Source organism: Chrysochloris asiatica, unplaced genomic scaffold, assembly GCF_000296735.1.
Source record: "Chrysochloris asiatica unplaced genomic scaffold, ChrAsi1.0 scaffold00024, whole genome shotgun sequence".
Taxonomy (NCBI): domain Eukaryota; kingdom Metazoa; phylum Chordata; class Mammalia; order Afrosoricida; family Chrysochloridae; genus Chrysochloris; species Chrysochloris asiatica.
The window spans coordinates 7,325,318-7,348,593 of record NW_006408542.1 but is presented as its reverse complement, the minus strand read 5'-3'; the positions used below and the strand labels follow the sequence as shown (position 1 = coordinate 7,348,593).

General features: G+C 38.1%; 1 protein-coding gene across 2 annotated transcripts in view; it reads left to right on the top strand.

Moving 5' to 3' along the window:
* Positions 1–23,276, top strand: part of MAP4K3 (mitogen-activated protein kinase kinase kinase kinase 3) — a 295,533-nt gene that overhangs the window by 166,337 nt on the left and 105,920 nt on the right. For both annotated transcript variants that reach the window (XM_006839381.1, XM_006839380.1), the window contains exons 8-14: positions 1,470–1,512; positions 4,671–4,743; positions 11,211–11,342; positions 11,528–11,590; positions 11,678–11,759; positions 11,958–12,068; positions 21,913–21,991. In XM_006839381.1, coding sequence (XP_006839444.1) covers positions 1,470–1,512; positions 4,671–4,743; positions 11,211–11,342; positions 11,528–11,590; positions 11,678–11,759; positions 11,958–12,068; positions 21,913–21,991 — 583 coding nt within the window. The remainder of the gene's footprint in view (positions 1–1,469; positions 1,513–4,670; positions 4,744–11,210; positions 11,343–11,527; positions 11,591–11,677; positions 11,760–11,957; positions 12,069–21,912; positions 21,992–23,276) is intronic.

Genomic DNA, 23,276 nt, shown 5'->3' with positions numbered 1-23,276 from the left:
AGTAGACTAGCCTGGAACAGCCAGAAGAACAGAAGATACTTGTGAAAGAAAGACCTACAGGAAAAATCCGAAACAATAATGGCAGTCTGATTGATTACTACAAGAACAAGTAAGCTGTTCGCCCAGGAGCCATCAAGTCAAGTGGTTGGGACCCCTCAGAGCAAACTCCCATCCAAGACTAAGACTCAAAGAGAATACATGAGCAGGTAGGTGGTCTGGCTTGGTGACCACATTGATCACCAATAAGGAGAAGAGGGGGAAAAAACAGCAATGAAATTGCGAGCTAAGTCAGACCAAATTTAATAGACCCCTGTGAAGCTGAGCGGAGACCTGGATGGCCAACAGTATGGAAGACCCGGGGACTCCTGGGCCCAGAGGCAGTGATATGGTCAAAGAGGACTAGAGAAGAGCGTGAAGCATCCAGCTGATATGAAGTGAGGTGAGATGCACAAGAACACCCATACTTGCAGATAGTACCCACTTGACCTAGCTTCGATGGCTGGATGATCAGAACTTGACTAGAAGAAGAAAGAAGAGGGGAGGAAAAAAAAAAGTAACCTGCTACAATTTGATGAACTTTAACTATACTTATGAATGTAATAGCTCAAAAAGGGAATAAATCTTTACAGCGAGGATCACTCCCAACCCCTTGGTTCCCAGGGTTGACAGGGATGGGTACCTTAGACATTGGCTACCCAAAATGGGGGGGGGGGTGGTGGCTATAAAGGCAAGAAGTGACTGGCTTACAGGCTTTCAAGACTAAGCCTAATTCCTGATGGGGCGGGAGAAGATAGAATCTCCACTGAATGATTTTCAATCTGTTGGATCCTGGCTGGCGGAAGGAAATGGGGATAAGACTCTTGTGGTACAATAGTGAATAATTGCCTTCAGGGCTGACTGTGAGGGTAGGAAATTCTAGAGGTAGCTGTTTTTTAATAAAAGGGGGGTAGTGATTGATTTTGTAGCCCAGGAGCAGAGGTCCCTGGGACCATAAAGTGAGTAGAGCAGAGAGTGGGACCCTACCCTCACAATAAAATCTTGTAAAAAAAAATCACATAGCAAAAGTTTAAAGCATAATAAAAGCAATGGAAAATGTCATTTTAAGGTATCATTTTAGTGATAGAGTTATCTTGTTAAAAAAAATAAAGTTTTAGTTGAAAACAGATATGTTACTTTCTTGTTAACATACATATTATGTTAAATAGCAGTTTTTGCCTTTTTGGAAATACAGAACCATTTCATAAGGATAGCCAAACGCCAAAAAAAGTAATGGTAAATTTTTATGCATACAGTGATTTAATAATGGCCACACTTTAAATTTTAAGTACTTGTAGATCTAAGGATTATTTTAGGTTTTATGATTATTTGTTATCTAGGTTTTGAGATTGTTTTGAATATGTATATTTAATATATCTGTCCTGATAAAATGTCTCTTTCCCACTTTTAACTAAAATGTTCTCGCTTTAAAGGGAGCTAACATTCTGCTAACGGATAATGGTCATGTGAAATTGGGTAAGTAAATAAAAATTTTGTCATTTGCAGAAATTTATTCCAAAACATGTTTCTCTCGGTAGGCTTAGGCTCCCTTCCGTTACAACAGCATCTATGTATTTTTAGGTGTGAATCTAAATATGGAGCGCATGTAACATTTTTTTTTTTTATTTCTCAAATGAGGATAAAGTCTGCCCTTCACATAGGATTTGTTGTTAAGTGCCATTGAGTCAGTTCCAACCCATAGGGTTTCTGAGGAGTGGCTGGTGGTTTTGAACCCCTGACCTTGCAGACCAGTACATTATCGTGCAGCGCCACACAGGATTCCTCCATAGGATACATATACTTAATGTCAATTGCCATTATTTGAGGTCGTGTTGTTAAGTCACTTCCAACTTAACAGTGCCCCATATAGGGTTTCCAAGGAGCGACTGATGGGTCTGAACTGCTAACCTTGTGGTTATCAGTCCAGTGTTTATCTTACAGCTCCATACCAGGACCCCATTTGAAGTAGTATAATGTATAAATATGTCACCATGAACACTGAATTACTGAATACTGAACCTTTGTTCCTAAGGTAAATATAGAGGTAGAGTCTTTTGAGCCTCTAAGAAAATTAAGTCAGTTTTGCCAACCAATCAGTATATACCAGCTGTCATCGAGTAGACTCTGACTCATGGCAATACCATGTATGTTCGAGTGGAAGTGTTCTCCAGAGGTTTTCATAAGTAGATCACCAGACTTTTAAGCGTCCTCTAAGTAGACTCAAATTTCTAGACTTAGTTAGCATCCAACTGCATTAACCATTTGTACCACCCAGGGACTTCAGTCAACGCATAACCTCGTGTTATTTGTGTTTCTGTTTAGAAACAGTTAGCATATAGCTCACATCTAACTGCACTACAACTCAAGTCTGAAAGAAGTTTATCAAACACATATTTTCTCGTTAAAGCACATTATAGCCTTCTTGCTCTTAGAATGCTAGACTGCACTTAAACACTACACTAAATATTAATATACTAAATACTAAGGGCCATTTAAGCAGTTAAATCACCAATAAAAAGCCGAAAAATGTGACACTAAGTAGCCAGCATTAAGGACATTTGTTTTCAGTATTAGATTGAAACAAGAAGATATAATTACCTTGTCGGATCTCAGCTGAGAACGTGTGCATCAGGTAACTCACCTTTTTTGCCACTCTGCACATGTCTCTGAAAGACCAGAAAAGCACCATAAGTATTGATTTTCAGGTTATATATAAATTATATTGAGTAGACGAATTTACAAATATGGAATCTATTGATTAATGAGTTGTTGTTGGTTTGTGTCGTTGAGTCACTTCTGATGCATGTATAGTGTTTCCAAGGGTGGAAATATTTGCTGGAGCAGAAAGCGTCAGCATTCTCCAGCCATAGTGGCTGGTGGGCTCCAACTACTGACCCTGTGGTTTGCAGTCCAGTGCTGAGAGTTAACTTGTAAATGGTATATTTTGGGATCTTCTTTCATCTCTAACCCTGGGAATGTGACTTCTAGTAAGAAATCAGTACAAAACTACCCTGTAACCAAAAAAATAAAGGCAAGCAAACAAAGACCAAAATAACAGTAACTCCAAAATCCTGTGTTGTTTATGTAAGCCTTTAAAATGAAATACAGTATTCATTATATTAGAATATAGTTTCCATATTGTGTTGGTTTATTTTAGAGCATAACTTCCATTTGATTTTGTAACTCCAGTTCATTCAGGTTATGATTAAAATAGAATTTGTAACATATTGTAACTTAATTTGAAAATTTGAGATGGAAAATTTTAATATAGTAGTTTTATAAGCAAAGTCATGTTGTTAAATGCCATCGAGTCGATTCTGACCCATAGCAACTCTGTATAGGGTTTCCAAGGAGTGACTGGTGAGCTTGAGCCACCAACCTTGCCGTATAAACGACTTTGCAGTCTGATGCATTAGCCCACAGTGCCACACCACGGCTTCATAACCTACAATAGGACTAATTTAAAATATATTTTTTAAATCTATATTTAAAATGCATACCTAATTGTTGTTGTTGTTAAGTGCTGTCAAGTCGGTTCCGACACATAATGACCCTCTGCAGGGTTTCACATACCTGATAATTAACGTATGATCAGTTTATCCTAATTGGTCTGTAAATGTGATAAAAGCAGAAAAGATTGATTTTAGTCTTTGTAGCTGTCTGGATGGCTTAGTGAACTATTCCTATCAGCAGTTTAGTATTTTGTGCCATGCCACTGTTATGCATCTCAAAAGCATACTATATGAGAAGGCTTCAAAAAAAATTGGAGGAAAATTCCATTGTCTTTGAATTTCATTTTTCCACAAACTTTTTTTAGTCTCCTTGTATCTGCAAGTTGAAAAGAGAGCTCATCAATAATAAACTGGAAAATATTAGAACTTGACTTATCTTGTTGACTCGTGTTGACCTTGTGTAGAGTTTCCAAGGAGTTCCGGGTGGGTTTGAACCACTGACCTTGCCCTTAGAAGTCCAGTACTAATCCTATAGTGCCACACCAGGACACCACTTATCTTAGTGGAAAGTAACAAATTCTACATACAAAATAAAATTTAAGATTGTTATTGGAATGAATTGCTGAAGTGAAATTTTAGAAATACTGTATTTGGATGTCTTTTCAAGTTAAGATGGATTTACCAGCAGATTTACTGGTATCTTGGATATCAGTCTCTAGTCATTATGGGTGTGACAGCAAATGGATGAGGAATTTGATGGGCCCTTCAGGGATATTCCTCGAATTTTAAGTTCCTGGGAATTGTTGTTGTTGTTATGTGCTGTGGAGCCGGTTCCAACTCATAGCTCCTGGGAATTCGAACTTAAAAATCACAAAGTGTGGCAATGTAGAGTCTCTCAGCTGTCTCTTTCTCATCAGAATTATTTGATTGTGAACTTATTTCTCATTTGATTTATGTTGGGAATAGGGAAACATGGAAATCTGTTCGGCACTGTGTTGTGATATTTTCATGTTGGTCCATTAAAGTTTAAACCTTGTAACTTGGTGTTCCGGAATACCTCAGATGTCTGTGAAATTAATTATTCAATGAAAATGATTTGAAGTACCTTTTTGTGTCTTTAAAGAATTTTTTTTTTTTTTTTTTTTAGTTTTGTTTTCATACTATTTCTTATTTTTTAAACAGCTGATTTTGGAGTATCTGCACAGATAACAGCAACAATTGCCAAACGGAAGTCTTTCATTGGCACACCATACTGGTAATTGTATTTTAATTTACATTTAATTTTTCACTGTTGTATCATTCTTACATGCAGTAGTTCTAAAAGCTAGACTAAATGGACAGAGTTTTTAGGATTAAAACTGGTTAAGAAGAGGGCCATCTGTGTGGTAAGCTAGTTCCTCATATACACATGCTGGCGGTTTATACAGCCAAAGAATATTCCACTATGTTCATTTTCATTCTGCAGAAAAAGCTTTAAAGGGTCGATATGACTTTCAGGAATCTTGGTTTCGTTTGAATTTTGCTAGTATAGTTCCAACTTTGCTGAGTTTTGCTCCTATGCACATCACCTGTATTTTCACAGGTTTTTCAGTCATACCGCTTTTCCAGTCAATATTGTAATTAATCATGTTTTAACATTATGTTTATTGACAGCAGAACTTGGCCTGTCATGGTTACCTACAAGAAGAGATCTCCCTCTTCTACCTTAATTCCAAGTAGTCTCCTCTGCAGATCCTTTAGTTTAGCCTTATCTGTCTGCCAGGTATTCTCTGACCATCCTGTATAAACGGTCTAATTCATTTAGTCACACACTAAATGTTTTTGACTAGTTACTATGTATTAGATATGATATGAATAACTATAAACATAGTGTACTGCAAGTCCTACCATGTCCTCTGTTTATGTGCCACCACTACCCTGACGCCCTCCTAATCTGACTTCTCAGCATCTGTTCCACTTACTTTGGTCTTTCAGATATAATATATGTTATTTTATGTTGATTTGTCTTTTTAGCAAATACGTGTTTTTGCAATGGTACTAAAATTACTTACAGCAAAAACTCTTAGATGTGTCTTCTGCCATCACTAAAGTCACACATGATTTTTATTCCTTAATTCTTTTTCCTGAATTTAATAATTTCTTTATTCCCTTAGATTTTTCTCAGAATAATCCTTACTAGAACCATCCTTCCTTCTGTTCCAACCTGAATTGTTTGTTCTCTTTGCTCTGTGATATGCTTTTTTTTTTCATTTTACTCCCTGGCTAACATTTTCACATAGTCATATTTTACAATTGTGACAAATGGTTTTATCTAGTTTTCCACTCTAATGGTGTTAAGTGCTATCAAGTCGGTTCCAACTTGTATCAGTCCTGTACAGGGTTTCCAAGGCTTTAAATCTTTGGAGGAACAGATAGGCTAATCTTGCTCCCTGTGAGTGGCTGGCAGGCTCAAAACATGGACCTTGTGGTTTGATGTCTATTGTTTATCATATATGGAGCCACTGTGCTCCTTTCTACTTGGTTTGTTGTTGTTACATGCCGTGGAGTCGGTTTTGAGTCACAGCAACCCTGTTGTAGGATTTCCAAGGCTTTAAATTTTCAAGGGAGCAGAAAGCCTCATCTTTCTCCCGTTTCACTCTATGTTGTTGTTGTTCAGTGCTGCTGAGTCTGTTCTGACCCATAGCAACCTATATAGGGTTTCCAGTGAGCTGCTAGTGAGCTTGAACCTCCGACCTTGCTATTTATACTGATTTTGCAGACCAGCTCATTAACCCACAGCACCACACAGGACTCCGTTCCACTTATAAAGTCTGTCAGATTATCCATCAGCCCTGTTTCTGTTTTTGTTTTTCTTTTGAATAATTCTTCCTACAACCTGCCTTCCTTCCTGTTACAATCTGGAATGTTTATCCTCTAGGTCTTCTTGCATAGCTTTTCCCTGGGTTGTTTTCATCTTCATCTGGGGAATATAAGCTTTCTTTCTTATTTTTATCCTCATTTTGTGAAATGAATGTTTTGGTAATTTCCTGAGAACAAGTACATGGGGAATAAACTTTCTGAAAGTGCATATCTAGCCTCAGATTTGGTTGATAATTTGGGTGAGTATACAATTATAGGTTGGAAATCAATTTCCTTAAAATTTGAGATAATTCCAGATCTCTAGAGATGGGAAATTTCTACTTGAAAGGACAAGCAGACCAGCCTGGAACAGCTTGAAGAACAGAAGAAACTTCTTGAAAGAAAGACTGACGGGAAAAATACAAAACAACATAGGTAGACCGACTGTTACTACAAGAACAAGCAAGTTGCTTGCCCAGGAGACATCAAGGCAAGTGGTCAGGTCCCCTCAGTGTAAACCCCCTTCCAAGACTAAGACTCATTGGCAATACACGCTCTGATTGGTGGCCACGCTCGTCACCGATAAGGAGAAGTGAGGGAAAAACAGCAATGAAGCTGCAAGCTAAGCCCTGCAATGTTCAATAGACTTCTGTGAACCCGGGTGGAGAACTTGTTGGCCAGCAGTGTGGCAAGACCTGGGGACTCTTGAGCCCAGAGTCAGTGACATACCCACATAGAGTGGAGAGTGAAGCATCCAGCTGTTAAGAAGACAGGGCATATGCACAAGAACACCCACACTTGCAGATAATACTCACTTGACCTGGCTTCAGTGACTGGATGATCAGAGTTCAACCAGAAGAAGAAAGAAGAGGAACAAAAAGAATAGTCTGATACAATTTGATGAACTTGACCTACACCTGTGGATGCAATAGCTCAAAAGAAGGGAACAAATCTTTACAGCAAGCGTCATTTCCACCCCCTCCATACACAGAGTAGACTTGGACATTGGCTACAAAGGCAAGAAGTGACTGGCTTACAAGCTTTCAAGAGGGAACCTAGATCCAGAGGGCATGGTGGAAGGTAGAATCTCCACTGAGTAGTATACAATCTGTCTAGGCGGGGCTGATCAAATGAAATGCGGATAGATCTCTTGTGATACAATAGTGAATAATTGTTATCAGGACTGATTGTGATGGTTGGAAATGTAAAGGTAGAGGTTTTGTAGCAAGGAGAGGAGTGATGAACTTTTCAGCAAGGAGCGGAGGTCCCTGGGACCATCAGGGGAGAAGAGTGGAGAGCGGGACCCTACCCAGAGAAGCAGTGATGCCTGAGATGGAGGCAGAGATGATGACGTGGAGAGATGGAGTAGATGGGGACTGTAGACCCAGAGAGGGAGAGGGGTTGTATGCTGACAACCGGGGGGCAGGCTTGTAATGTATACCCTTTGGTTGGTTGATGATGCATGGAGGGGATTGTAACCATGGCAATGAAATGATATATGACAGGATGAATGTAAAACTAATGTTCTCCCATGTAAACTATCACATAATTCACAATAAAACATTAAAAAAAATTTTTCCCCAGATATTTCTTTTGTAATGCTAATGAGTATCCCTTGAGTGGCCCTGTAGGATAGACAATGGACTAGTAACCTCAAGATCAACAGTTCAAACCCACCAGCTGCTTTTGAAAACTCTGTTGAGGGTCACAAGAGCACTAATGAAAAGTCTGGTACCATTCTGATACACAATCCTTGTTAAGGAACCCTCTCTACCCCAGAGGTTTTCTTGATGTTTGATATTTCATGGTGATGTAATGTGTAAAAACGTCCTCAGAACATGTTTGTTGCTTTTACTTTCTTGTTTTCGCTTTCTGTAAGAGCTTCTGACTTTGCTTTTCCAATCCTTTGTCTTAAGCCTTTATTTCAGCTATAATATTTTTAATTTGTGTTCTTTCGTATTTTTCTGAATGCTTCTTTTATAGTATGTCGTATTCTATTTAATAGGTGTAGTATCTGATCTTGTTCTGGGTTTTTCTCTCCCCACCCACCCCCTTCTGTACCCTGCATTGTCAAAGAACCTTCTTTTCCTATTAATTCATTGTAGACTCACTTTCATGACAGGCTTCCCTCACATGTGTATTGATCCTTAATCTTTTGGTTTATATTAAAGGGCAAAAGCAAGGCACTGATACCTAATTGGTACATGGGAAGTACAGTGTAAGCCTGATTGCTAGTGATATAGAACTGAGCAAATGAAGGAATCTGAAAAACAACTATTTATGTCAGTCTTTTTGCTCAATCTCATCCTCTTCTCCTGCTCCCATTTGTTCTTGATATCTCTGAATCTGAAGCTATTTTCCTTCAGTGTTTCTTGGTGTCTTCATCCAGTCAGAATGGTAAAGAAGTAATTGCTAAGCCTTAGTAGCTGAGTGTAGGAATCTGGGATTATGATGACTCCTTTGATAGATTTGACACTCCTGTTTGCCACCCCAATCTCAGCCTCAGTTTTGTTACTTGCAATTCTAATTCCTCAACCTTCGTGGGATTATTTGGGGTCATTTTGCTTGCTGGTATTGGTCATTTCATCTTCATCCACTTGAGTATATATAGCCTTCCTCCTTTTTGATCCATCACTTAATATTCTTCCATGTATTTCAGTCTTTTTGAGTTACAGTTCAAGGTAAGCTATGTCTCCTGGATTTTTCAAATATGGTATGTGTGTTTGTATTTCTCTTTATTCTTTTCCTTGTTGTTTTGGAGTCAGTTCTGAGAGAAGTAAAGACTTTTAAAGAGCTACCTGCCATTATTTTTAGGCACTCTGTCTCCTTAATTTGACTAAATATCTGAAGACTGTTCATAGATGTCATTGAATGTCCAGAATCTAGCATTGTTCTGTTATACATACTAAATGTTTAATGAGACTGATCTGCAACACCAGCTTCAGAAATTGCAAACTCATGCCATTTCTTTTCTAATAACTTAGGAGTTAGTGTGAGAACATTTGAGATTGTGAATTAAGGTAACATTAATTTTTAGAGCTCTTCCCCTCTGTTTTTTCTGCTCTTGGTCTTTCCTGTTTAAACTCCAGGGATATAGAATAGAATGGAATCTCTCAACATAATAAAGACTGGAAGTTACTCATTTGATTTAAAAAGGTTATTCAGGTGGCAAATCTAAAAATAAATACATAGGCATTTTATTTGAATTTCAGACATAGAAATGCATATTCACTAGTCTTGATAAAGGATCAAGGCCTTTTATTTGAGCATATCACAATACAACATTCCATTTAATAATACATCAATTATATTTCCTCATTCACATTTTTCTATAATGTAATATAAACTTAGACATATAAAGTGTGTAACTTTTTGGTTGTTTGGAGGGCAAGGATGATCAGGTTTGTAAGAGTATGTGTTTACTCTTTAGATGTTTATTTCTATGATGTTGAGAAATTTGTGCATTGTGGTGGTGAGAAACATTATCACAAGATAAAAGACTATTGTTCACAAGTTTCCTTGTGTCTCTTTTTAGTACAACTTCTCTTCCCATTTCTAGCCTCTGATCTGATTTCTGTTTCTATAGTTTTGTCTTTTCTAGAAAGTTAGACAAAGGGAGTCAGAAAGTCTCTAGCTTTGTTGGTCTTTTAAAGTTATCATACCTTTTACTCAATTTTCAGGGCTCTCTGTTTTTAGAAATTGATCTTTAACAAGTTCTGCTCAAGCTATCAATTTAATTTTCATAACAACTTACTCTGTTTACCTTCATTGTAAATCTGTTTTGCTAGTATTTAATTAAATTACATATTTATAATAACAAATATAACTGGAATAAACAAGTCCAGAGATAAATCCATGCGATGGTGATAAGCACACAGTTGAGAAGAAAAAAGTGCACTATGGAGAGGCCAACTAGTTTGAGATCATTTCCTCCTAGTTTTTCTGTTTAGGGTTTCAGCTCATGCAGTGTTAGTTAAAGGGAGGCCAATGAGAGCTTGCCATATTACAATAGGGCATTTCCACCAGCCAGATGGAAATTAATCATGATCAGGGTGATAACTGGCATATTTTAAATTTTATTTTTCTTTTGGGTGTGCATTTCTATAAAACCTGCCTTGTGATAAAAATATTTTAACAACAAGAATTCTGAACATTAATTGGAGGGTTTTTATTTTCTTACTTTCCGGATTTACTTGACTTTCCTGAAATCATACCAAGAAAGTAAGGCAACCATTTAAATCACTCATGCAAATTTAGAAGACAAAATTAGAATAAGTAATTTTCTTGTAGTAAAATTAAAACAAACAAATTTAGGAATAAATATATTTTTAAGAAGTAAGTACTCATTTTTGCAGGATTTCCAACATTATACTACTAATGCTTAAAATGCCTATTAAGTTTGTAAAACATATGAATTAAGTACTACATATGAAGATTATTGGGGCACTAATGAATAGTTTTGGTGAAATGAAAAGAGATCAGATTGCAGATTATTGCTCTGAGGAGACAGAGCTAGAAACTACAGACTGTTTTTTTGCAATGGATTTTTTTGGAATGGATTGTCGGATGGACAGAAGAAGGAAGATTAGAACATGGATGGATTTTGGGCATGCTGATCTATTATAATTGTAAATTTTTATAAATCTCCATAGTAAATAGCATAACAGAGTAATACAGAAATCATTCATAGGAGATTGGGATGGTAATGTTTGATGAGATGTCAAGTCAAGGTCTGTGGTAAAGATGGAATGTTTAAGTACTACATACTTATTTCAAAAATTAGGACTCAATAGGTCTTAGCTTAAGGTTCTTTGTACCCTGATGGGAATATGCAGGAAAATATAGTAAACATAGGGTTTTTCTTTTCTGGAATTTTTCCTTCAGGATGGCTCCGGAAGTTGCTGCTGTTGAGAGAAAAGGAGGATACAATCAGCTCTGTGATCTCTGGGCAGTGGGAATCACTGCCATAGAACTTGCTGAGCTCCAGCCTCCTATGTTTGACTTACATCCAATGAGGTCAGTGTGTCATAGTTGAAGAATCCTATGCTAGAATCAAGGCTCCCTTTCCCCATCTCCCCAGTATTATTTATTATGTCATAAAGAAATGCTTGATTTCATTTGGGAATAAATACTAATATAAGTTGCATAACATTAAATATTAAAATGCTATTAAAATGTTAAATTATACTTTTTTTTCCCAGAGCATTATTTCTAATGACAAAAAGCAATTTTCAGCCTCCTAAGCTAAAAGACAAAATGAAATGGTAAGGATTTTTGCACTACTTATTTTAATGGTAAGATGAGCAACAAAGAATTGAAATTAAAATTTTTTCATTTAAACAACTTTATAGGTCAAATAGTTTTCATCATTTTGTGAAAATGGCACTTACCAAAAATCCAAAAAAGAGACCTACAGCTGAAAAATTATTACAGGTATGGTTGTCCCCCCTGAAATACCCCTGAAATATGATATGTATGGTATATATGTGTGTGTGTGTGTATGTGTGTGTGTGTGTGTGTATATATATATAATTTATTTTATTTATTTATTTATTTATTTTTCTTCTCAGAAGATCATCTATCACTCAGTCAGCTCTCTAATAAGTGTTCTGTATGGTATTATTTTAATAGCACCCTTTTGTCACACAACCTCTGACACGGTCTTTGGCGATTGAGCTCCTGGATAAAGTGAACAATCCAGATCATTCCACCTACCATTATTTTGATGATGATGATCCTGAGGTAGGAATTGTTTATGTCAAATACTCTCTGTATGTATGTGTGCTTATAGCTCAAAATCAGTTTTCTGAATTTCTGGGTCTACTTTAAATAAAACTCCAGTTTAAATTGAAAAACCCTTGAGACAACACTAAACTCTTTGAATTTGTCTGTCTCAGGGAGTCAAATGCTAGAGTTTTCTTACTGACTTCTTTTAAGTGACTGTTGCCTGATAATAACAAAGCAGAATCATCTAATCCTTTTTTTTTTTTTTTTAAATTACTGTAGTTATTTCAAACTAATCATTTTAGATGAAATTGACTAATCCATTTTAAAAGGGAAAGCAAATTGGAAGTACCCAAACAGGATGCTAGAATAGACTCAAATTTTCTATTCCATTTATTTCTCAAAAAGAATGCATCCTGCAAGTTAGAAGTCAGTAGAAAGTTTAGCATTAACTTTCTTGTTGATTACAGCCATATTCGTCTGCCATGTAAATGTTTAAAAAATGAGCCAAAAGTTGATAGAGGATAAAATATCCCTAATTTGATGGATACACTGATAGTAAAGAAAACATCACTTCTGTGGTTGTCATTAAGTGCCAGTATTGGTTCTGACTCAGGGTGACCCTGTATAGGGCTTCTGAGTAGCAACTGGTTGGTTTGAACCACTGACTTTGTGGTTAGAAGTTCAGTGCTTATCATATTCTTAACACAGTTATAGAGCCCTGGTGATGCAGTGGTTTGAACGCTGGGGTTCTAACCGAAAGATTAGGAGTTTAATCACCAGCCACTCTGCAGAAGAAAGATGAGTTTGTTTGCTGTGGTAAAGATTTAGAACTTCAGAAACTTGCTGGAGCAGTCCTGCTCTCTTATAGGGTCATTATCAGTAGGAATGGACTCGAAAGCGGTGAGGTTTTTGTTTGGGGGAGGTTGCCATAGCCAACAGTTGTGGAACCTGAAATAAACTCAGTATATATGACCCAGCTTAATTCAGTTATTGGGTCTCTGACCGAGAGTGATGGCTTTGGATTCGATGGACTTAATGGAAGTTATTTTAAACAGTGTAAATTTCATTGATGATACTGAAGGAATGCAAGATTTCAGTAGTCCAGAAAGAATCTTTCCACCCATCATTTTTTCCATCTTGCTGTCTTTATGGTACTGCGATAAAGGAGTTATTTGTGCCTTTGTTAAGGGTCTAGAAAGGAATTTGGGAACATAAAACATTTGGGACGTATAAGAGTATTGACTTTTTAATTATAATAGGAAGTAAATTATTATTCTTTTTTTAAATGTTTTATTGTGAATTATGGATAGTTTACATGGGAGAACATTAGTTTTACATTCATCCTATCATATATCGTTTCATTGCCATGGTTACAATCCCCTCCATGCATCATCAACCAACCAAAGTGTATATGCTGCAAGCCTGCCCCCCGGTTGTCAGCACACAGCCCCTCTCCCTCTCTGGGTCCAAAGTCCCCAGCCACTCCATCTCTCCACATCATCATCTCTGCCTCCATGTCTGGCGTCACTGTTTCTCTGGGTAGGGTCCCGCTCTCCACTCTTCTCCCTTCATGGTCCCAGGGATCTCTGCTCCTAGACTGCAAAGTTAATCACTCCCCTCCTTGCTACAAAACGTCTACCTTTATATTTCCAACCCTCACAAGCAGTTCTGATAACAATTATTCGCTATTATATCACAAGAGACCCATCCACATTTCCTTTCATCAGCCCTGCCTAGACAGATTGGATACTACCCAGTGGAGATTCTGCCTTTCTCCATGCCCTGTGGATGTAGGTTCCCTCTTTAAAGCTTGTAAGCCAGTCACTTCTTGCCTTTGTAGCCCCCCCCTCCCACTTTGGGTAGCCAATGTCCAAGTTGTCCATCCCTGTCTACTCTGAATGGAGGGGATCAGAATGATCCGTGCTGTAAAGATTTGTTCTTTTGAGCTACTGCATCCATAGGTGTAGGTCAAGTTCATCAAATTATATTAGATTACTTTTTTCCTTCTCTTTCTTCTTCTGGTTGAGCTCTGATCATCCAGTCATTGAAGTCAGGTCAAGTGAGTATTATCTGCAAGTGTGGGTGTTCCTGTGCATATGCCCTCTCTTATCAGCTGGACGCTTCACTCTCCACTCTAGTCCTCTGTGGCTATGTACATGACTCTGGGGCCCAAGTGTCCTCAGGTCTTGCAACACTGCTGGCTAACTAGGTCTCCACCTGGGTTCACAGGAGTCCATTAAACATTGTAGGGCTTGGCTCGCAACTTCATTGCTGTTTTCCTTCCACTTCCCCTTGTCGGTGACAAACGTGGTCACCAGTCAGAGCATGTATTCCCACTGAGTCTTAGTCTTGGAAGGGGGTTTGCTCTGAGCGGATCCAACCACTTGCCTTAATGTCTCCTGGGTGAACAACTTGCTTGTTCTTGTAGTAATCAGTCAGTCTGCCTATATTGTTTTGTATTATTCTTGTCAGTTTTTCTTTCAAGAAGTATTTTCTGTTCTGGCCACTCCAGGCTCATCTGCCTGTCCTTTCAAGTGGAAATTTCCCACCTTTGAAGATTCTGGATGCTGTTCAGGATTTCACCTATGGTTCTTATGCAATGCAGAGGCTCCGCAGGAAGCATCCTTCACTGGGCACGTTGTAGCCCCATTTTAGGTATTCCAATCAGTTATAGGCAGAAGACAGACTTACAAGTTTTCTGTGGTGATATTTCTGGCTATTCCTTTCTCTCCCCCTCAAGTGTCTATTTTATAATGGTATGCAAGGGAAACCAAGATTCAAAGATAGCCAAGCATCTTAACATTATTTCTCCCCTTTTCCCCATTCCAACCATGTCTCAATCCTTGTATCTCAGAGCCCTTTTGTTCCAAGGTTGTGCATACATCATTTATCTCTGTCCCACTTAGCCCATGCAAATCTGCCTAATTGTTCTCACATCCACTTTGTGCTTCCATTCCTTTCCCCCTTCTTGTGGATTACCCCCCTCCCCAGCATCCAAACTATCCTGAGTCTATTCGCTGCCCTGTGCTCCACCTTCCCCACCCTCCCCTCACCACCACCCCCATCCCAGTAACCAGCAAAGAATCATCACCCCTTTAGTATAGGTTCTTCTTCTTAGTCTTTTATGGTAGTGGTCCTATGCTATTCTGTTTTTAAAACATAAGTTTTGTTTACTCTTATAGTATATTCAGTGTGCATACAATTATTAGACAGCAATATAGAGCCATACGAGAGCGCAGTGGTTCCACATGATAAACAGTGGACTGTGAGACACAAGGTTCGTAGCTCGAGTCCACCAGCCACTCTGCAAAACAAAGATGGGAATTTCTACTCCCGCAAAGATTTAAAGCCTTGAAAACCCTATACAGGGTCTTTGTGAGTTGGAATGGATTCCACAACACTTAACAACAACACCATGGAGCCATAAAAATCACTATGCAAGTGGGAACCACATAAAATAGTCTTTACTATTAAATGAGAAAAATTAGGATTGTTCTGTGATCTTTTAACTTTTTTTTTCTTTTTTAATTAAAAGCTCATATTGCTGCTGTCTATAAATGTCTGTTGTTGTTGTTAAGTGCTGTCCAGTTGATTCTGACTCATTGTAACCCTGCATAGGGTTGATGAGGAACAGCTGGTTATTTGAACAACCAATGATCTTGCAGTTAGCAGACCAGTGATTATTGTACAGTGGCACACCATGACTCCATAGGAGGCCTGGTAGCGTACTAGTTTACACATGTAGCTGCTAACCACAGAGTCAACAGTTTGATCCACTAGACGCTCCTTGGGGAAAAGAGGAGGTTTTCTGTTCCTGTAAAGTTAAATGTGGAGTCCTGGTATGGCTCTGTGAGTTCATGCGCTGGACTGCAAAGTCGGTTCAAACTTCAAGGCTGACAGTTTGAGCTCATCATTCGCACCTTGGAAACCCATTGCAGTGTTGCTATGGGTCAGAACTGACTTGATGGCATTCAATAACAACAAAGTTAAATGTATAGTAAAATGGAAAAAAATGCAAAATTAATATTTATTTGGTGGTGGCTGTGTGCCTTGGAGTCGGTTCCGACTCATAGCGACCCTGTACAGGGTTCCCAAGACTGTAAATCTTTACGGGAACAGAATGCCTCATCTTTCTACCGCGGAACAGCTGGTAGTTTCGAACTGCTGACCTTGAGGTTCACAGCCCAATTCATAACCACTACGCTACCAGAGCTCCTTAATATTTGTTTAGTACACAGTTTTATTGAACTACTGATGTGGCACTGTGGGTTAATGTGCTGAACTGCAAGATCAGTTTGAACCACAAGGTCGGCAGTTCAAGCTCACCAGCTGCTCCTTGAAAACCCTATACAGGGTCTCTATGAGTTGGAAACAACTTGACAGTACTTAGCAACAACAAAACCGTTTTATTAATTTAAATAATTGAAGTCTTCCATGTTTTGGTTTAAAAACCAAACACTGATCATAAGTAAATTGCATAGCACTTGCCTTTTCATCATAAAACTTTGACACCAAGCAAATATCTTTTCTGTGCCTTAGCAGTGTCAGATAACATCAGTAATCTGTTTATACCTGCTCAGGTGCCTCCACCTATAATCCATACTTAACTGGTTTTCCAAATCCACATTCTCTTAAGACTTCATCATAGTGTAGCCAAGAATCTTGTCTTAGTTATTTAATGCTGCTATAATAAAAATACCACATGTGGTTGGCTTTAAGAACCTGAAATTTATTCTCTCACAGTTTGTTGTGGTTGTTAAGTGCCATCGAGTCAATTCCGACCCATAGCAACTCTATATAGGGTTTCTAAGGAGCAGCTGGTGAGCTTGAACCACCAACCTTACAGTTCAAATGACTTTGCAGTCTGACACCTTAGTCCACAGCACCACAGTTTAAGAGGCTAAAAGTTTAAATTCAGAGTGCTGGCTCTAGGAGAAGGCTTTCTTTTTGTTGATTGTGGGGAAAGGTCCTTTCTTCCTTTCAGAATCTGTAGGCTTAGTATTCTATAGAGATATCCACAGGTCCTGGCATCAATCTTCCCTTGGATCTAGGAACTTCACGTACAGGGAACCCAGATCCAAAGGATGCACTCCACTCCACACCATTCGGTTTGGCTGTGGTAATAGGTTTCTCTGAGCTCTGCTCATTTCTCTCTTCTTTCTTAGCTCTAGTGATTGACTCAGTACACAACCTAATGCTATAGATTACATCTGGCCTCATTAATATCATAGAAGTGAGGGTTTACAACACAAAGGGTAGTTAGATCCCAGCTGATCACATCCTCTCACATCATGGGAGTGATTACATCATCTTAGCTCTCATCTTGGAAGTGGTAGCTACATCTTAAATGCTAACCCCCTGAGATCCTGACCAAGCCAAGTTGACACAAAACCGTCACTATCACAAACCTTTGCACCTATTCACAAATGAGAGAAAGGACATGTAACCCAGTCACACACCAGCCCTGCTTCAAAAGACCTGTCTTTGCTTAAATGACAATTTTCCAGAACCTGTTCCTATTCCCAGTGAATGTCCTTTAAACTTTGCATAAAAGGAGACTTCTGTCTTCCTCAGGTTAACCATAGGTGTCGCCTCTTGAGTGTCAGGCCTACAAGGTTGGCTCAGCTTTCAGCACTTTATCCCTTAAACTTTTCAATGTGCGCAACTTTCTCATGTTCCCATCATGGAGGAAGTGTTATACAAAGCATCACTTTGCCCAGGACATGTTCATCCTTTCTTCAAAACCACTTTCTCATTCATGTCACTATGTTTCTCTGGTTGTCTATTTATAGTCTCTAACAGCTGTCATATCAACTTTATCAGTTAGCTATTTCTTCTATAACTCTTTTCATTGGAAATTTATTTTATTGTGGCACTTTCGTCTCTGTTGGCTAGTTAATTCCCTCTTTCAGTTACACATTTTTGAAAACTGCCACGTAAGTTTATTATCACTAGGAGATAAGCAATATAACTACATACTTTGCTTTCTGTGACCAGTCACTCACAGACATGGAAAGAAATATGACTGGTCACTGATCATGCTGTACTTCTGTTATTTAAATAGGTCTTCACACTTAGTGTGGTGTTGTCCCTAACCATACTGTTAGTGACAGGTATTATTTAAACTGTGGCAAGTGAAATTTATGTATATCAGAACTGTGTAAAGTGAGGACTGCCTCTACACTCTCAGTCTTCATAGTCTACATTGGTTTTTAAATTTTATTACAGATTATATTACACGTTATACATTCTGGAGGAGTCCTGACATGGCGCTGTAGGATAAGCACTTGACTTCAAAGTCAGATTGAACCGCCAGATTGCCGGTTCAAACTCACCAGCCACTCCTCAGAAACCCTGTACAGGGTCCCTGTGAGGCGGAACCAACTCAATTGCCTTGACAACAACAGCACACACTGTGAAGGAAGAGGCTTAGTGTTTTTATGTGGAGTTCCCATGTAGTTTCTATATTATAAGTATTACACACTGGCATCACTGAGTTCTGATTAATACGTAATATAATTTTCTTCTCCTATTTGTTAGTCCTTTTACTGTGTACAACATTATAAAATTTAATCACTTCGTAGTTATATGGGAAAGTAAAATTTTTCTCACAGATAATCATGGGTTTCATCCATATTCACTGTTTACAACTTGTGACAGTAACCTGTTGTAGCAGTTAATTTTTGCTTGCATATGTTACATCTAAATTCGGGATTTTCTCAGCTTTGCAACTTACCAGTTGAATGCCCTGTCACTTGATTTTTTTGAGTCAAGTAGTTTATTAACTTGTAAGCATTATGTGAAATTAAATACCCAATATTTGAATTCACTTATGCTGCTGTTTCACTATCAGTATTTTAACATTTGGATCTTGTAGGTTATTTTATCTTTATTTCCTGACATGTCTACACTGGAAATAATTAACTTGGGTCCTATTCTTGATCTGCCTCACTGAATCTTAGGAATGTAAGCTCAACTATTTATGAATTGCATTTGCCACGGAGATATTCCTAAGACTATAACCTACTACAAAGGTAGCATTTTCAAAGGAAACACACTTTGTTAGATGTTTGCAATAACCACTTGAAATAAGTGCTTGTCTCACCTTCTAATGTGACACCTCAGGATATTTAGAATAGAGCTTCAATTTTTTTTTTTTTCAAACAGTAGGAGGAATGTCCATAAATTAGCAGTTAAAAGTTATCAGTCCCATTCCACCCACCCCAAAATTATTTCTTTCTGTAAGTGGCAGTATACATGTCATTGTTGTTAAGTACCATCAAGTTGGTTCCAACTCATAACAACCCTGTATAGAGCTTCCAAGGTGTGGCTTGTGGGTTTGATCCACCGACCTTGTGGTTAGCAGTCCAGTGCTAATCCAGCAGTCACAAACCAGGACTTTTTAGAATGGTTTTAATTAAGTTGTTTTGTTGTTAGGTTGAGTTGTTTCCTATTCATGAAGACCCTAAGAACAATGGAACAGAAAGTTCCCTGGTCTGGCGCATCCTCACAGCTACTACTGTGCTTGTGTTCGTTATAGGAACCACCGTGTCAATCTATCTCGTTGAGGAGCTTCCTCTTTTTTACTAGCCCTCGACTTCTCCAAACATGATATCCTACTGCAGGAACTGGTCCCTCCTGGTAACTAACATATACAAAGTACCTGAGGTAAACTTCATCATCTTTACTTCTAGAAAGCATTCTGGCTGTACTTCTTCCAAGACAGATTTGATTTTTCTGGCGGTCCTGGTATAAGGGACTTCAAAAAGTTCATTGAAAAATTACATTTTTTAATTCCATTTTCCATACTCCTTTTGAAGCCCTCTTGTATGTTCAATATTCCTCTCCAACATTATGATTCAAATACATCAATTTTTCTTCAGTCTTCCTTATTCATTGTCCAGCTTTTGCATGTATATAAGGCTGTTGAAAATGCCAAGGGTTGGGTCAGGCACACTTTAGTCCTCAGAGTGACATCTTTGCTTTTTAACACTTTGAAGAGGTCGTTTGCAGATTTGCCAAATGCAGTACAGAATTTCATTTCTTGACTGCTGTATCCATAGGCATTGAATGTGGATCCACATAAAATGAAATCCTTGACATTTTTCTGTTTATCGTGATGTTACTTAATGGTTGAAGTATAAGAATTTGTTTTCTTTATGTTGAGATATAATCCATTCTGAAGACTATACCTTTGATTTTCATCTGTGCTTCAAGTCCTTTACAATTTCAGCAAGCAACGTTTTTCTATCTGTATATCACAGTCATTCTCCAATTCTGATGTTGCATTCTTCTTTCTATAATTGAGCTTCTCGATTACTAGTTCATCATACAGATTGGATAAGTATGGTGAAACCGTACAACCCTGAAGCACACATTTCCTGGCTTTAACTACAGAGTTATCTCTTGTTCTGTTCACACCACCAGTGCTTCTTGGTTCTGCATGAGCACAGTTAAATGTTCTGGAATTCCCATTCTTTGCAGTGTTCTCCATAATGTATTTTGACTCACACAAATGAGTGCCCTTGCATAGTCAATAAAACACAGGTCAACATCTTTCTGATATTCTTTGATTTCAGCCAAGATTTGCCTTACGTTAGTAATGTTAGGTCTTATCTGTTCCATGTCCTCTCCTGAATTTGGTTTGAATTTTTCGCAATTCTTGAGAAGTTCAATGTACTACTGCAACCCTATTTGAATTACCTTCAGCAAAATGTGTTTGTGTTTCATATTAATGATATTGTTAGATAGTTTCTACTTTTTGTTTAATCATCTTTCTTGGTGCAACCCTATTTTAATTACCTTCAGCAAAATGTGTTTGTGTATCATATTAATGATATTGTTAGATAATTTCTACTTTTTGTTTAATCATCTTTCTTGGGAAAGGGCACAAATATGGTTCTCTTCCAGTCAGTTGGCTCGGTAGCTGGCTTCAGTGCTGCATCTCTTTGTTGAAACATTTTATCTGGTATTCAGTCAGTTCCTAGAGCCTTGCTTTTCACTAGTGCTTTCATTGAACTTGGACAACATCTTCTCATGGCTTCATTTCTTGAGCACATACTGCTGACTGAAATGGTTGAGGTCAACTAATTCTTTTGGGTACAGTGACTGTGTATTCCTTGCATCGTGTTTGATGCTTTCTACATGGTTCATTGTTTTGCCCATAGAATCCTTCAGTATTGCAACTTGAGGCTTGGACTGTTCCTTCCATTCTTTCATGCTGGAAATACTGAGCATGTTCTCCCCTTTTTGGTTTTCTAACTCAGATCTTTACATATTTCTTTAGGACACTTTGTCTTCTTGAGCCACCTTTTGAAATCTTCTGTTCATGCTTCTTTTTTCTTACATTCACTTTAACTTCTCTACATTCAAGAGCAAGGTTCAGAGCCTCTTCTGACATCCATTTTGGTCTTTCTTTACTGTCTTTTTAATGATTTTTTGCTATCTTCATATAGCATGTGCTTGATGGCATCCCACAGCCTGTCTGGTTTTCAGCCATTAGTGTTTAATGATGTGTCAAATCTGTTCTTGAGATGGGCTCTAAATTCAAGAGGACAATACTCAGGGTCATACTTTGGTTCTTGTAGACTTGTTTTAATTTTCTTCACCTTCGACTTGAACTTGCATATGAACAGTTGTTAGTCTGTTCCCAGATAGCCCCTGGTCATTGATGATGTTTAAACCACTATTATGATTTCCCATTTTACGTAAAGAAAAATACTTACAAAGCTGTTGTATTTTGTTCCTATTTTCACTTTAAAATAAAGTATCTTTTCATATTTGGGTAATTTTATGAATTAAAAAAAAAGTCTGACTTGATTATCCAGTGCCACATATTGTTTGTTTGTTCTTTTTGTAGCCTCTTGTTGCCGTGCCACATAGAATTCACTCAACAAGTAGAAATGTGAGAGAAGAAAAAACACGCTCAGAGATAAACTGTAAGTATACAATATACACAGTTCATAATCTAACAGAGGTACTTAAGGTTTCAAATAGCTATTTAGTTATGATTACTTTTGTTTTGTTTTCTTCCAAATACTTTTTCTTACTGAACACTTTTAAGAGTAAACTTTAATTAAAAGGCAGTAAGATTTGTATTTTCCTTATTCCTGGGAATTCTTTTGTTGATGGGGGTTTATTTTTGTTGTTAATGTTTGGGTGGAGGAGTAAAATTCTTGGAATAGGTTAGATACAAATACTACAGAGCAGTGCTTCTTAAACTTTAATGTGCGTACAGCTAACCTAGAGAGCTTGTTAAAATGCAATTTCTGAATCAATAGATCTGGGGCGTGGGTCTTGGAGTTCTTTATTTCTAATAATATCACAGGCTTTGTGGTTTCTGCTGGTCCAAGGACTGTATCTTGAGAAGCAAAGAGGGTTGTTGTTTGTTAAGTACAGTCCAGTTGATTCCGACTCATAGCAACCCTGTATAGGATTTCCGAGTTTCTGCTGGTGAGTTTGAAATACTGACCTTGCGATCCAGTGTTTATCCTATAGTGCCACACCAGGACTCCAGAGAGGTTGTAGTGGTTGTTGTTAAGCACCATTGAGTTGGGGTCCAACTGATAACAACCCCTGTATAGGGTTTCTGAGGAGCAGCTAATGGGTTTGACTTAGCAGTGCAAGCTGACCTTGCAGTCAAGTGCTTTAACCCACAGCACCACAGAGGTCTATAAACTTGTTTATCTATGTAGGATTCGCAGGCCCCACATCTCCACAGAACCTATTTTAGTAAGTCTTACATAGATCCAGGAAGCTACATTGAAATAGCTCCTCAGGTGATTCTTACGGACTGCCAAGTTATGAGCCCACGGGCCCATTGGACCTGATACTATCATCTCATCTAGCAATCTCTAGAATAGTGCTTTTACGTTTTGCTTTCCTTAGAAGGGTTTATGCCCTATGACTTAGAATGCTAATCAGGCTTTTATGATAACACTTTTGAGTGATTTAAACTCACATCCTGAGAGACAGAAATCCAATATGGCCTTACTGAAATTAGATAATGTGGTAACATGAGAGATGACTACTGGTTAGGATCATGTTGTCAGTTTGGGACTAAGTTAGTAATGATGTTGTTGCTGTTGTTGAGTGCCACCAAGTAGATTCTGACTCACAGCGACCCTATTTAGGGTCGAGGAGCAGCTAGTGGATTTGAACTGCCATCTTGCAGTTCAGACCAACCTTGTGGTCCAGTCCAGTGCATTGTCCTGTGGTGCCACA